At 37.5% G+C, this 14,777-nt stretch overlaps 1 protein-coding gene across 1 annotated transcript; it reads left to right on the forward strand.

Annotated features, from left to right (window-relative positions):
- The first annotated feature begins 1,159 nt into the window (after window positions 1-1,159).
- Window positions 1,160-14,689, forward strand: LOC135685298 (uncharacterized). The gene is made up of 10 exons (XM_065201193.2): window positions 1,160-1,472; window positions 1,599-1,795; window positions 8,224-8,313; window positions 9,200-9,392; window positions 10,168-10,282; window positions 10,819-10,963; window positions 11,287-11,510; window positions 11,934-12,072; window positions 13,160-13,402; window positions 13,848-14,689. The coding sequence occupies exons 2-10, from the start codon at window positions 1,672-1,674 to the stop codon at window positions 14,042-14,044; spliced, it is 1,470 nt and encodes a 489-aa protein (XP_065057265.2). The 5' UTR covers window positions 1,160-1,472; window positions 1,599-1,671; the 3' UTR covers window positions 14,045-14,689.
- Window positions 14,690-14,777: the final 88 nt, after the last annotated feature.

Below are 14,777 nucleotides of genomic sequence, written 5' to 3' on the forward strand. Positions count from 1 at the left end.
TTAACTGACAAAATCGTCGAAAAAAAAACAGGTGCTGTACCAAATCGGTTTAGACGCCGTATTTACCAGTAACTAAATTGATTCTATTTTTTATTGCACCTGGATAACACGCCGTATGAACCAGGCTTAAGTTAAACAAGAATAAACCTTAGACCCGGTTTACACGATGGCGGTACCACACCGGCATGCAATGACACCAGCACGGTATATTTTGTATTTAGGCCATCTGTTTACACGATATCGGTACCATGCAGGCATGAAAAGGTGTTAAGCCGGATATAAGCCACGTGGAATTTAGATATTTAGAATAACCACTATCATATAGCTCGTAATGAAACCTTTTTTAGATTTTTTAGAAGTACCCGAAATAAGATGGGGGAGAAAAATAAATGAAAACATGGATTAATAAAAAACATTAACATTGAAATATCAACAGAACTATCAACTAAAAATAAAAAGTTCAGCAATTTTGTACAGTTAAGATATAACTTTGTAACATTTAATCTTAACTTTCTCGGAAATGAAGTATTTGTCAATGAGTTTAAATAGAATTTATAATTGCGTCGATATTTTCTCTTTCTGAGTAGGAATGGATTATTCAAACGATCAAACTCTAAAGTTTTCTTCATGATAAACTTTTTAAGAACAAAACTTTATCTCTCATATCCTCAAAAAAGTTCTTTCCTGCTGTTTCTTTTCCTTCAACAGCTGATTTCTCTCTTTTTGTAATGTTTCTGAGAAAATTTTCGTTAACAAATAGACCTTGTGTGCCAACTTTAGGCAATTGAAAAAACGAAACTCCATCAATTTGTGCTGACACCAATCCTCTTCAAATTCAAAATCCAATTCAAAAGGTTTCTCGATCTATTTGCTAAGCCAAGCTGTTACTCGTTTTAAAACTTAGACAATGACCGATTTTTTCGATCTAATTCCCATTTTCAATGTTATGTATGTCTTCTATGGTAAAGACATAGCAACCAAGGTAAAGCTAAGGACACATTTAAGAGAATACTGGGCAAAGTTACTTACAGAGTCATACTACATTTATTTCCACTTTTGCCTAAAATTTTTCTTTAGCTCTGCAGAAAAGTGGGGGGGGGGGGGGGGAGGGGGGGGGGCAAATTTCATGCCTCGTATCCGAAGTGTAGGTACTTGGTTTTCGGTTCCAGCCGTTTACACTAGACCTAAACGGGAACGGATTCAAGTGATAACACCTTGGAAAGCGATCCCACACGGGTCCAGATAGCAGACCCAAATGAGTACGGATACAGCAGGTCTAGTGTAAACGAAAAGCCTACTTGTGCTAGTTTGGGTATTTGAGTACAGATCCATTTGGATCCGTGCTAGTGTAAATGGGGTCTAGACATCGAATTTAGAATTTTGCATTCGAATGTAGCGCAATTTGTCGTTTGAATTCGTCCCGTCTTCTCTTTTCATTGGAATTGGAAGTGGACTGCTATTATGAAAATACGGTAAGTTGTTTGATTAGATTTATCTAGCAGAAACTTCTGTCGGGTACTTATTTCTTGCTAAAGCCTTCAAAAAGGACTTTTCTTTTCCTTCAATATCTCAGGTTAATTCTGGAATTTTCCTTTCAGCGCTGCAACACTGTAGTAAACTGTTATCAGTGGTCCAAAATATTCAAAGAGCAGTTGTCTACAAAAAAACACCATGAGTCTCAACGAAAGTATAGCTTCTCTAAACAAGAGTATCGACTCACTTCAAGTGCAGCAAGATATTCTCATTGGCTCCACCGACACACTACTGCTTATGCTGTCTGGTGTTTTCATTTTGAGTAAGTTTTCAACTATACTGTTTCTTCATGAAGTAGGCCTACATATTTGTTGTGAACACAGTTAAGCATACTTTTCACAGAAAGTGAAGTACATCAGCGAAAGTTAAAGTAAAGAAGCTTTCTACAGTAGCATAAGCCTTTTTTAGTGTAGCTCGGTTATGGAACACCCTACCCATAGGCGTACGGCGTACGGGGTGAGTTCAGGTAGGGGGGCTGAATTTTTTTGCCCGAAAAAAAATAGCGCCAAAGTTTTTAAGGAGTATACTTTAACACATGTGAGCTTTTTATATTAGTCAAGAAATGATTGAAATGCAACGCCATTATAATATAACTATTAAGCCTTTTCAAAACTTCACACATTTTCATTAAAATAAGCGAATCTCTTTCACGACAGCGACCAAATATGTCGATTATTTTATCGTTATCTTTAGTGAACATGATTTGCATCATTTTCAGCAATTCATACACTTTTTTGCTTACCTGCCTATTCTTGTGATTATTGAACAGTTTGTGCTCCATTTCTAGAAGGTCAGCAAATAATTTGTTGAAGGAGCAAACCTTCGTGATGATTTCTGTCGAATTGTTAGCATTCACGCTTGCATTCCCTTATCACGGCCAATGGCGTAACACAGTTTAGGCCACCTTGATTTAGCGTTTTTCAACCTTTTTTCTACGGCACATTATTTGCGGATAGTTATCAATTTTGTTCAATTTTTTAGACCAATTAAGTAAAATTGGAGAATTTTTCACGGCACACTAGGCAATACCTCAAGGCATGCTAGTGTGTCATGACACAGTGTTTCAAAACATTGCCTTAGTTTGATAACCAAGGGCCCCCGACCAAAAGGGTGCATTAACGTCCAGATCTTTAAAGCTTTGCTCAATTTCAAATAACTTTTGAAAACTTTGAAAGTTCTTCAACTGAAGCTCTAAAACTCAGTTCTCCCTAGCTAACGAGAAAATAATTCTCATTTTTATCTTTTTCTATCGTGTTTGACATGCTCTAAACCATTTAATGTGATCTTCTTGTTGTCCGCGAATGAAAGTCCTGTAGCAGTTTTTTGCTTAGGGTCCTAAGTAGATGCCTCCGTTACGCCAAGGCACATAAAATTCGATAGTCACTATCACTAAATCGCGCATAGATTTCTCGCAAAACGTTATCCATTATATTGTAGAAACAATTGAACAAAGCTTTTCTTTCTAGATGGGTTTCGGGGTCTTTATCCTTGCATAATTGTCCTGTCCACTGCCTTCCCCCTCTGGCAAGCCTAGCGCGTTATGAGGGCATAATAGCCGCTTTCTTTTACATCTTCGACAATCCTCTCAAACATTATTTGGGCTGTGGCTGTTCTTGTCGCGTTTTTGTGTTTTTTCACCTAACAGATTTTTACCTTCTTCCTTCACTTCCGAAAGCGCTCACGATTAAGACAACTTGATTTTTTCATATCAGAGATTTTTAAACATGTTCCAAATGTAGTTTTTCTTATACTTTTTGTTTTTGAAGAAAGCTCCTGCCCGAATTTTGTCCGAAAAAATCAGCTGCCCGAATCTAGGAGGACTGAAGCCCCCCCCCCCCCAACCCCCCCCATTCCGTACGCCTATGACCGTACCAGAAGTAGTTAAAAATCAACAAACCTTTACCTCCTTGATAAAAGCAAAGGAACAACTGAATTGCTCTAATTTATTGCATTAATGCTCTATTATTAATATGTTATATTACCCAACTCTTTATTAATAAGGGTTTTGAAGTGGAATTAATAAATTTTGACCTTAGAACTGAAATGAAGAATTGAAACGGGCTATGAAGATACCCACGCGCGAAAATAAGTTGCTGACGTCTTGTCTTAAGTTGCTGGCTGTTTTTGATTTTTTTTCTGTGCTTAACTTGACCCAATTCATAAATATCGTTTGATCTTTTAGTAGGCTTAACGTAAAACTTTGGTTAGTAAAAGTTTATTACAGGGACGTTATTTTCTTTATGGGATTTTTGTTTGTAAGGAATTGATCATTCATAAAAATAAATGAATTTTAAAACACTGTAAAAGCAAAGTTGTCCTGGCCCTAGAAGGCCTTTCATCCCTCTGTAATTTTGAATACACCAAGGGGCAAGCATAAAAACAATCCAGGATTTAAAGAACCGATTTGTCAAATCCATCTGGTTACAAACTTCCTGCACTTAGCTTTACAGTTCTCCGACTAGGGGCAAAAATTTCAAAAGGTATGCCAAATATTTGGAGGCATGCTCTCCAGCATATTGAGAACCGAGAAACCTTCAATGCCTGCCAAAAGTACTTGGAACACCCACCAATTTACGCTGCATTTGATATCTTTCATTCCTTTCATGAAAAAAATTCGCTACTTCCGCCCCCTTCCCCCTCAAACAATGTTGATGATTTAGAGACATATCATAAAAGAAGCGCAAAAGAAAGTGCTTCCTAAAATCCTAATCCGTTTGATAGTAAACCAACATTGTTCCGTGGGGGAGAGGGGGATGATTGGTTTTGACCTTGGAAATTGATGTCAGTGTTCCAAGACTTTTGGCAGGCATTGTTGTTTTGAATCGAGCGTCAGCTTGCAGGAAGGCTGGTTTTTTAGGTTGGTTTGATGGGTTCGAAGAATCCTCAATGAGCAAGGGATCATTTGTTCAGACCAAATCTTCAGTTGTGATTTATCTGGATTCCTCCTTCAAGCTTGCTCTTCTAAGAAGGTTTGCGTTCAAAAAATGATAAGCCTGCTTTCAATCTTATCAATTCTACCAAGACTCTGATCACGACGCTTCAGTGCATTTCTCCCAGGTGGCCTAGTACTACTTCAAGCAGTGTATATTCGAGGAAAATTTTTAAACAAATTGTATTGCCCTGGCTTCTCAAAGAATGTCTACTTTGGATTTGCAGAGAACTGTTGGATGTAAACTTATCATCTTTATGTAACATGTACTGAACCAGAAATCGTACCTGAATCTTAAAGAAACCAAAAACAGCAAACTTGATTGTCTTCGTTTTTCTAACAATGCCGATTCTTCCATGTCTACAGCTTAGCCTACCAAGAATATTACACAAACTATACCTTAGGATTTACCATAAATTTCTGATGAACATAGTGTACTGAACAAAGGCTTTAAACTTGGTTAAGACATTGACGATTTCAAAACAAAAGAAGATACCATATCCTCGAAAACGAGCGAATTGCCAATGTACTTCTACAGAGATCAGATCTTTCTTTTCGGTTGGACAGACGCGCCGCACGCCTATGTATTCTCCGCCAAGTTGAAGAGAAAGTATTTCCACAAGATTAGTTTCTCTTCTAATCCCGTGGAACCATTTTCTGATCAAACAGCTACTACCTCAACCTGGCCAACAACATGCTGTGAATCTTTGCATCGACACAAATAGACATCAAATTTCTTAAGTCGATTTCAAAGCTCGACACAAACTATCCACCTTACTCGAGTAGAATGGGTAACTTTGAAACATCTTCAATCAAGAAATGATATTGTTATCAAACCAGCAGACAAGGTGGTAGTGTTGTCTTTTGGCGTAAGGATCTATACATTCAAGAAGGCAAATCACAGTTAAATACGTCATCCTATGGCGAACAAACAACCAATGCCACTGAATCCTTCAATAAAACAGTCATCAAAATCATTAAAGAAGAAATTAGTCTTGGAGACCTTCCTGAATACGCTGATCTATTTATTTTCAACACCCTCGCACGTCTGCTTTCTATATGCTCCCAAAGATACACAAACCTGATAACCCTGGCCTACCTATTGCATCTGTCATCGCCTGGCCTGCATCACAAATCGTACCCTACCTCGACAGCGTATTTACACCAATCAACCAACAACTTTCTACGTTTGTTAAAGATACATCTCATGTCCTGCTTCTATTCAAAACCTCAAATTCAAAGGCCCGAACAAAGATCTATTTATAGTGGACGTTAAATCACTATACACATGCATCCCTCATGCTGAAGAATGTCAAGCACTGAAGTTTTTCTCGATCAACACTCTAAACAAACCCCACCTACCAAGACTCTAGCCGAGCTTGTGTTAAATACAAAGTTAGGTTAGAGTATGCAAAGCGAGGTTTTTATTTCTCTGGTGTCAAAAACTGGAATGATATCCCTAACTACATTCGAGAAAAAGAATCCATCGCTCGTTTTAAAACAGGTTTTAGAGAGTATCTTTCGAACCTTCCACAGGACCCAAACACCGACCCCTTGGTAGAGCAGCAATATGCAAATAGCTCTTTTTTTAATAGTTCTTTTTTTTGTAAATAGTTCTTCTTTTGCTAAAAGGTATCTCGTGTAAATAAAAAAATAAAAAAAAATATTGACAAATGCATTTTTATTTAACGGAGTTTTTAGCTTCAAACCATTTGTGTGGCCATGGATAGCAAACTTTGTCCAAGCTCTGCCTGCCTTTTTGTTGGATACCAGGAGCATTTGATTTTCAATTCATAAGATGGTTCTTTTCCTTGCCTGATCAAAAAATATATTGATAATCATATTGTCGTTGCAACATCATTACCACTTGAATCTCTACAGAATTTCCAGCACTCCAATTCACCCATGCTATCTTTGAACACATTACTCTTTCTTGATATCTTGCTCACCATCCAAAACAACTTTATGCTACCAAGGAAACAGATTGCAAGGACTCTATGACATACTCCAAGCTACGTCACCTTCGTCGAATCTTCGCCATCAATGATAATTTTCAAGTAAAAGCTATTGAAATTCTATCCTTTTTCCGCCATGGTCGATAGTTAGGAAGTCCTTGTGTTATGTTTTGAAGCGAACATTTTCACGCGTATTTGTGAAAGCATTCGACAAAAGAACAAGACCAGATGTGGTCAAAACTTCCCTTTAGAACCAGGAGTCTGGCAAGTTAATCTACTGATCGTTTTGCATTCGCCTCCTCCTAAGTAACTGAAAGATTTGCTGGAAGAGATCGGTGGAAAGAAAATATAAAATCAAAGCAAATATAAGTTTTGAGGTGAATAAAATTGAAAATCGAGATAAGGAAAGAAACCAGATGGAAAGGATCACCAATTGTGAAAAAGATAAGGAAATGATTGACGAGAAGGAAAACAAAGTTCAATGGAGAATATGATCTAGAATACGAAGACGACGATAACTGGGTTCAATGCGACTATTGTAATTTCTGGTATCACATCATTTGCACCAACTGATACATCTAATCCTTGAAGAGATGGAGAATGCTGAATGGTTTAGTCCAGCCCACGAAAAATGTTTGCAACTCTTTTGCAATATTAATTTAAAAAGATTGATAAATGAATTATTACCCCCACGCAGTTAGGCAATGGGCCGCCGGGGTGCAGAATTGTGCTCTCGCCAAAATCTCCTAGTTTAAAACCTTTGTTTCCGACTCTTCCGATATTTCACTGGAATATTTTAAACCGCTTGTGACATAAAATCTTAGGGTCTTAACATTCCCTTAAACAGTAACCATCGTCAAATGATAGAAGACATCTGCCACGTCTTCATCAACTGCCCAATTGCATTCCCAGTAGTCTTCTACTCCTTGAAGCCGCTTTTCAGACTGCAGCTCGGCACATTGAATTCCCCAGCTTATATACAAAAGTAGCCTTTATACAAAAGCCTACCCTGGGTACCAGACTCACTATGTATTAAATAAAATAGTAAGTCTGGTACCCAGGGTAACAAAAGCCCTACCGAAATGTATAGGTATCCCCTATTGTCATTTTTGCAGTTAAGTTGTTTACAGTTAAAAGTAACCAGTTGAGCTTTATCATAATATCCCTAAAATATTTGCTGTTGAAATTAACTGGCTTAGTTTTAAAACAGGCTTCACAAACTTGCGTGGGTATCCCCTATCGTAGTTTTTCTTATGGATGCGTCATTTTTTTTCAAAGTCTTGTAATTTTTTTTAAGAAATTGAATAATTCAATTTAAAGAAACTTCATTATATGGCAAAGCAATTTCTTGGCATATTCAAGATTCTTGTCTTATTTTCAATTCTGAGCCCATCTGAGAAGGGTTTGATGTTTTTTGATGTGGACACCGCTGAAGGGAATTTCTTGATATTCTGTACCCCTTTAAGGGGACACCTTACAGCTAAGAGACTAGGCTGTGTTAGGGTTATGTATTCGTTTATGGGTTTTAAATGGCAAAACATCCTTGCTTCCCTTCAAGACCGATGGCCCGTTTTTAATTTCATTTGTTGTTTCTCTAATTCAATTTCAATGGTTCTTTGGAACTTTTTTTATTTACAGGTTTGTCAAAGGCATTCTTCGTAAAATCTGGAAATTTTTTAGCATGGACTATGAGAGGACTAGTTATCCTTATATGCGATTATCATTAATTAAATCATTAATTAAACTTCCTTTAAATAAATGTGCACAATTAATTTCTGTTTCCGTTGCTTCATTTTCTGTTTTTAGGTTTGCAAGCCGGTTTCGCCCTTCTTGAGGTTGGATGCATCAAAGTCACCAATGTGAATGAAATCTTGTTGAACAACATAGTCGACTTCTGTATGTGATTAGCGTTATTTCTTGACATTGCTCTTTTGACACAACTCATTTTTGCTGCAAAATGTAGCGTTTATACCTCGGTAACGTTTCCACAAAGCGAACAGTGACATATATTGTTAGAGATATAACGAGCAACAGCAACCTTTCGTCTAGATGCAGAATCTGCTGCACTCAAGTAATGTTAAGGTTCCTAGGTTCTGCATGCCAAGTAAATGCCAGTTTCCTGTCATAATCTGTTTGTATTGATCTCAAATAGCCTCTTTTGGTTCATTATATATCCATTGCCTTTCTTAGGCTGTATACCATACTGATGAAAGGTAAATATACCTCCATCTGATTCTTCAGTGTATGGTTGTTTGTAATGTTTCAGCATGTTTTTTTCTTGTTGAAATGGCTGTTTGCTATTACGATTAAATCATGAGCCCTTTTGAATATTGAAATTTGTGATAAAATTTCAAACCCCATTTTAATGAGAACGATGTATCAAATAAAGTAGACCCAAAAGTATACGTACTTTCCAGTGTCACTAGTTTGGCGATATTTTTTCGAATTTGAATGAAAAGGCTCATCTTCATAATAAACTGCATACTGTTTCGTCCGTTTTAGAAGTTCAAAATCAGAGAATTTTTCTGATCTCGGCCCAACCAGTTTATTACAGTAAATCCATAAATAACTGATTCTCAAATAGACCATTGCTTTGTAGGTGATTACAGGTATTGGAACCTCTTCATGAAAAAGTGCATGCTCAACAACGTTATTAGCAACTTACCGTTTCGATTAAGAAGAAGTTTTAGCTTTTGTAATTTTGTGAAAAATTTAGATACAATAAAATAACTCAATTTTATCAATAACTATTCAATTTGATAAACCTTGTTGCTTCCTAAAGGTATTGGTACTGTCGCTTATATACTTTTTGGTTTTGGCTTGTCATTTGGAAAGAGTGGCGGGCAGTTTGGTGGCGGCAGCTATGTCGCTTTGGTCGGCGCTGATAACATAGGATGGGTCTTCTTTCAGTATACATTTGCCGCTACTGCCACGGCTATTGTCTCATCTGTTATGGTTGGCAGAACTTCCTACAGGTAAATGCATTAATATGACTGTTATAATATGTTTGATTTAGTCGTTATTCATAAAAAATGCAACGTAAATGTAGAGGTTCTTATGGCATCAACTAAAGGTCCGTTTGAGATTTATTAAGGGATGATCTAGTAAAAGGAAATGCCAACTACTTCTAAGCCAGATTTCACCTTAGACAAAGTTTCACGGTCAGGCGAATTGTAAGTAAAGTACTGTATCGCAAGAGAAGAGTTTAGCTTTCCACTAGATCGAGTACTACCACAGAATTTGGAAGGGTACTTGACCCAACCTAAGAATAAGAAGAGCCCGGGGGTGCCCTACAGTGCTACAGAATGCCTGATATCATCATTAATAAATAAGCAAGAGGCTATGGGGCTGCTTGTTGTAAAAGTTGCTACTGAAATTTATCATCAGTTTGGCAGTCTTTGTTTTTCCGAATCCTAGAATGACTGCATATGCTACTGCTTCGATGAAAACTCTCCTTTCCACAATTAGCAGAATAACAACAGCAAAAAACTATAATCTACCTTTGCATCATGCCTCAAATATTATGGAACTTTCAGCGATCGGTCAATCTCGTTTGACCTCTTTTGAATGAAAGCTACCCCATTTTTTCTAATTGAATATTATAGTTCCTTCATGCTTTTTCTACAGTATCGGTAAAATAGGAGGTCACCGCTTTTTTCGGGATGGCAGTCGATCGATTTGTATTTTAGGGTTTCTGGTTGTGTTTTTCATGTTACAGTTTAAATTTTTTTATTATTACTTCGACTGCAGGGCATACCTTATATATTCCTTTATAACAACTGGCATCGTCTATCCAATTGCTGTCCACTGGGCCTGGTCTGGTGATGGATGGATGAGCAACGGGCCTGGCGGCGTTTCCTATCAGGTAAGCATGCCAATTAAATATTTGAAGTACATTAAAACATACAAGTAATTCATATTTTCTCTACTAGCGCCTTCAATGTTCGGATTCGTCATGCATTTTTATTTTGTAGTGACGTCCTCATTCTTAAAACTTTCTTTTAAACAGACAAAAATGTCCAATGTGTCTGCCGGTGTTCTACAAGGATCTATTCTAGGTCCTATTTTCTTTTCTGTCGCCTTATTAGACAGTCGGATGTGCAGCGTTAAAATTTTTGCAAATGATACATCAACCACATTCTTCACAAGCTTATGAAGAACTTTATTAAAGCAATGAAAACACATTTTCATCAAACAGTCAACCTTTACAGCTCTACCTATATGGCATCGAGCACTTATGCCAGACCGGTAAACAGTAATTTTTATTAGGAGAATTTATATATAGATTTGTAAAGAAAGAAAAGCAAAAATGAAGACAGGAAGCAAATTTATACTCCATCTGTAAAGAAAATGAATCCCTTTTAGCTTGTTATCGAATTAACAGAATTTATATTTTAAAAGGACTTTGCTGGATCCAGTGTGGTGCATTCACTCGGAGGGGCCTGTGGCGTTTGTGCCTCGATTGTTCTTGGTAAAAGAAAGTTAGAGGACGAAATCGTTGACACTGGCTCAATTCCACCTTCATCGCCTGCGTTGGTTACCCTTGGTTAGTTGCTTTTAATATGTTAAACCAAAGGGTCGTTTGCTTCTTATGAGTGGGCCATGGCGTGTTCACAGTTATAGATGTTTTGAGTTCTGGTTTCTATTCACTACTTTTTGTCATGCGCAAATAGAACCCTTGCGCATATAATGTATACAAAATCTCATATATCTGGACTCCTGATGATCACATCGGGTGCGATACTGGGAGTATCAGTTCAAAATGGTGCTGCTCTACACGCCATGGCATATACAGACTGGTTAACAATAATCTGGATTATGATCTAATAATTTTTTCACATTTTTCATGTGTCGTTGCTTTTTTGCCAGGATACTTCATCCTGATCAATGGCTTCTTCTGCTTCAACTCCGCATCTCAAGGCGCAGTATCGGGCGCCGATGATGTTGCTGTTATTACAAAAGTACTCATCAACACTGGTTTGGCAAATTCGTGCGGCACACTGATCACTCTTCTTGTCCAAGAGGTTATCCTTGGTGTTGAGCCCGGTTACTGGTTGTTGCTCGCTGTTGCAAACGGTGGTCTTTCCGGATGTGTAAGAATCTTTTTTAGATCTATTTAAAGTTTCTATACCCAATGTTGCAAGTATTATGTTTCTGCCACCTGCTCGACCTCAAGTATGATATTTTGGGGTCTTAAGGAACTTTGTAGAGATATTTCCACACCTCTAATATATGGATGACCTCGTTAATTTTTAACGTTCGGTGGTGGCTTCTCTTCACCCCGAATATTGAGATTTATCTGTTTGTTGTGGAGCCACCAGTAATTTCTTCTTTGCAATGAGGAAGGTTTGAATCATGTTTAACTGAAAGCAAACGACTCGAAAGTTACCAGCTGAAGCTTGGTAATGAAAATAACGTCAAATACATTTTCTCACAATTCGTTGGCAAATATGGCAAGTTTCCTCATTTTCGGTTGAAAAATCAGAGTACAGAACAAAGATATTTTGATGTTATAGGTATCTATATGTGCCGGCTGCAATGTTGTGTCCTTTGGAGGTGCTTGCATCATTGGTGCGATTGGTGGCCTAATTAGTATGTTGTGGGCAAAGATGTTTCACCTGACTGGCTTTGAAGATCCATGTGACAGTACAGCGGGTATGTTGAGCAAGTATAAATACCCTTGGTTTAACATGAGTGGTCTACAGTGAGGACATTGCTACGCAGGAGGAGAGGGAAATGAGGGAGGCTTTAGAAGCGAGTGCTCTGGGGGTAAACTAAGCCCAATTTTGGATGGGGACGTGCCATTTTGGTTAAAATGGGGGGACCATTATTCTGCAAATGTCTGAAAAAATGTGACCAATAATTGCGCAAAAATGATGAAACGACACACATAATTCTGCTAAGGAAAAAAATTTTTTAAAGCACATAAAAAATCATTAAACAAATTTTGCATGTCCTTTGCCCCAAAATCTCAATATTGCATATATTTCATACCTTTATTTCTAACTGGACATTCGTTCTGTTAATGCTAAATCTCCCTCCTAAATATTTTGCAATGTTATCCCTAAATGGTACCCATAGTAATACTGCATATTTCGTCAAATGGTCCCATAGTTCCTAACATATTTCAAAAACTGATACCGATAATCCCACACTTTTCAGAAAAAAGTACCCCTATATAATGACACGTCCCCGTACCTTAAAAAATTGTTAAGGTACACCCCCCCCCCCCCAGAGCGATTGTTTTGTAAAGGTGCATGGAAAAATGGATTTTAGGGGATGATTAAGGTGTTAGGGAAAAGGACAGGTGTCACAAAAGGAACGGGCTGTAAAGGTAGAAAAAGCATATACGAGGGGACCTAGAATTAAGGAGAAGAGAAAAGAGGTGTGGTCTGAGTTAAGGGAAAGTTGATACAATGAATGAATATAATTAGAAAGCGTTATAAGGCTTGTGTACGGGAAAGAAGGAGCTGTGAGAGAATGAAAAAGTTTAGGAGATGGAAGAACTGTTAGGGGAAGGAAGATAGAGTAAATTGAGAAATAAACGTTGGGACACAGTAGATAGGTGTGAAAAAATATTTTCAAATTCTCAGATTGATCCTTCATATTTTCAGTGGGCTTTCTCACTTAAATATCAAAAAAGCTCTTTTAGTTACTTTCTTGCCAGCCACAGATAATATTATTTTTACATATAAAGACAGTTTTCGAAACATTGACCGCACTGATAGTTTTTTTCCAACAGTACACTTGTCTTGTGGAATCTGGGGTACATTGGCCTGTCCATTGTTTGACGCCGAACAAGGGTTCTTCTACACTGGTAGCAGCAAATCGATGAAACAATTTGGTTGGAATATGCTCTGTTGCATGTGCTTTATACTCTGGGGCGTCTGCACTATGTTTCCAGTTTACAAGACGTTGGATATGATTGGCATTTTACGTGCTGATCACGAGAAAGTGGAGCACGAACTCGCTCTTCATGAGCACGGTGTGTATGCCAAGTTTCATACTCTATGTCCCTCAGTATTGAATGCCTTTATGTCAATTTATTGATGGGTATTCATTCTTAAAGGCAATAGCCATGTTTCAATAAATATTAACCAATCAAAAAGCGCGTGACTCCGCATCATGATGGCTGAAGGCTGATTTGCCAATTGTTGATTGACTGATGCCTTGACCTCGACTTGATTTAAATTTGGGGTACCTAATTGGTTCAAATGTCGCACTTCTCATGTACTTGTTCGGCACATGAGAAGTTCGACGCTTGAAATGGGCCTAAAAATTCATTACTATGTTTTCCCTGTTTGGAATTTTCTTATCGTCGGCTTTCTTTGTATAAAAGCATGAAATTTTTTAAAATAATACCCATATGATTTTGGTTACGGATATAAAAAGTTTTTCCTTCACGTTGCTTTTTGTCTTCACATCTTCAGATGATCCCCAACAACAGCACGAGCTGGAGAATATGGAAAGCTCCTTCGCCGCACTTCCTATCTCTTCACAACATTCAGCCAAAACAAAAGATTCACCGCCGAAGTACAAAGTTGCCTCAGTTGCAGCAGCTCCGTCAGATTTTTCTGATCATCTTTCTGACAGCACGAGGCAGGCAAATATAACCACCGAAATGTAAAGATAATTCCAATACAGTAAATGTCCGCATATGGTGTTTGATTTGTAGCTTATTCATGATTTTTCAAGAAAAAAGGCGATGAACTGTTTTATCTGGGTTGAACTTTCATAGTGAAGCGCAAGTTACTAACTGAGTTTCAAAAATGCTGATAAAAGATGTTGTAAGGCTTAATTTTTCACTCCGTAAAACCCAAATGGTTTATTATAAAGTAAATTATAGCTTAAAATTTGCTATCCACCATAGAGTACCAAAGTGGACGTCATCAAAAATGTATTTTCAGAATTTCTTGGTTTTGACAGCATTATATAAAAGTTCGGCATAAAATGCCTCTCAACATGCGAAATCAGCTAGGTATGTTTAAAATGGGGCGATATATGGCCAATGAAAGATTTCGAACTTGCTAACGGATTACAAACTTTTTTTTCGATATCAACAATGTTTAAATCTATCAGAATCAACAATTGAAAAAATTTGATTTTTCATTTCAGTGCCACTTTAACGGTGGTTTCACTTCTTTCCATGTTCTTTATTACTAGTGCTTACTGAAGATTTGAATATGGGATATAAAATCGCGCCAAAGCCAATCCACTAAATGATGTGAGCGGTAAAACGACAACATCTTTTCAACACTTTTGACTGCCTAGAAAATCTATTGAGCAATGCTCAACATCGCTGTACAAGACAGGACAAGGTGGCAGAACTATTCAAAATTTACGCTTGACATTTGTCTAGT

The sequence above is a fragment of the Rhopilema esculentum genome, chromosome 15, assembly GCF_057945365.1.
Source record: "Rhopilema esculentum isolate cy_ngs chromosome 15, ASM5794536v1, whole genome shotgun sequence".
NCBI classification, from domain to species: domain Eukaryota; kingdom Metazoa; phylum Cnidaria; class Scyphozoa; order Rhizostomeae; family Rhizostomatidae; genus Rhopilema; species Rhopilema esculentum.

Coding starts and splice junctions, on each gene's coding strand:
- LOC135685298 (XM_065201193.2), top strand. CDS start 1,672: ATGAGTCTCAACGAAAGTATAGCTTCTCTAAACAAGAGTATCGACTCA. Junction 1,796..8,223: donor GTCTGGTGTTTTCATTTTGA/GTAAGTTTTCAA, acceptor TTCTGTTTTTAG/GTTTGCAAGCCGGTTTCGCC. Junction 13,403..13,847: donor ACTCGCTCTTCATGAGCACG/GTGTGTATGCCA, acceptor TCACATCTTCAG/ATGATCCCCAACAACAGCAC.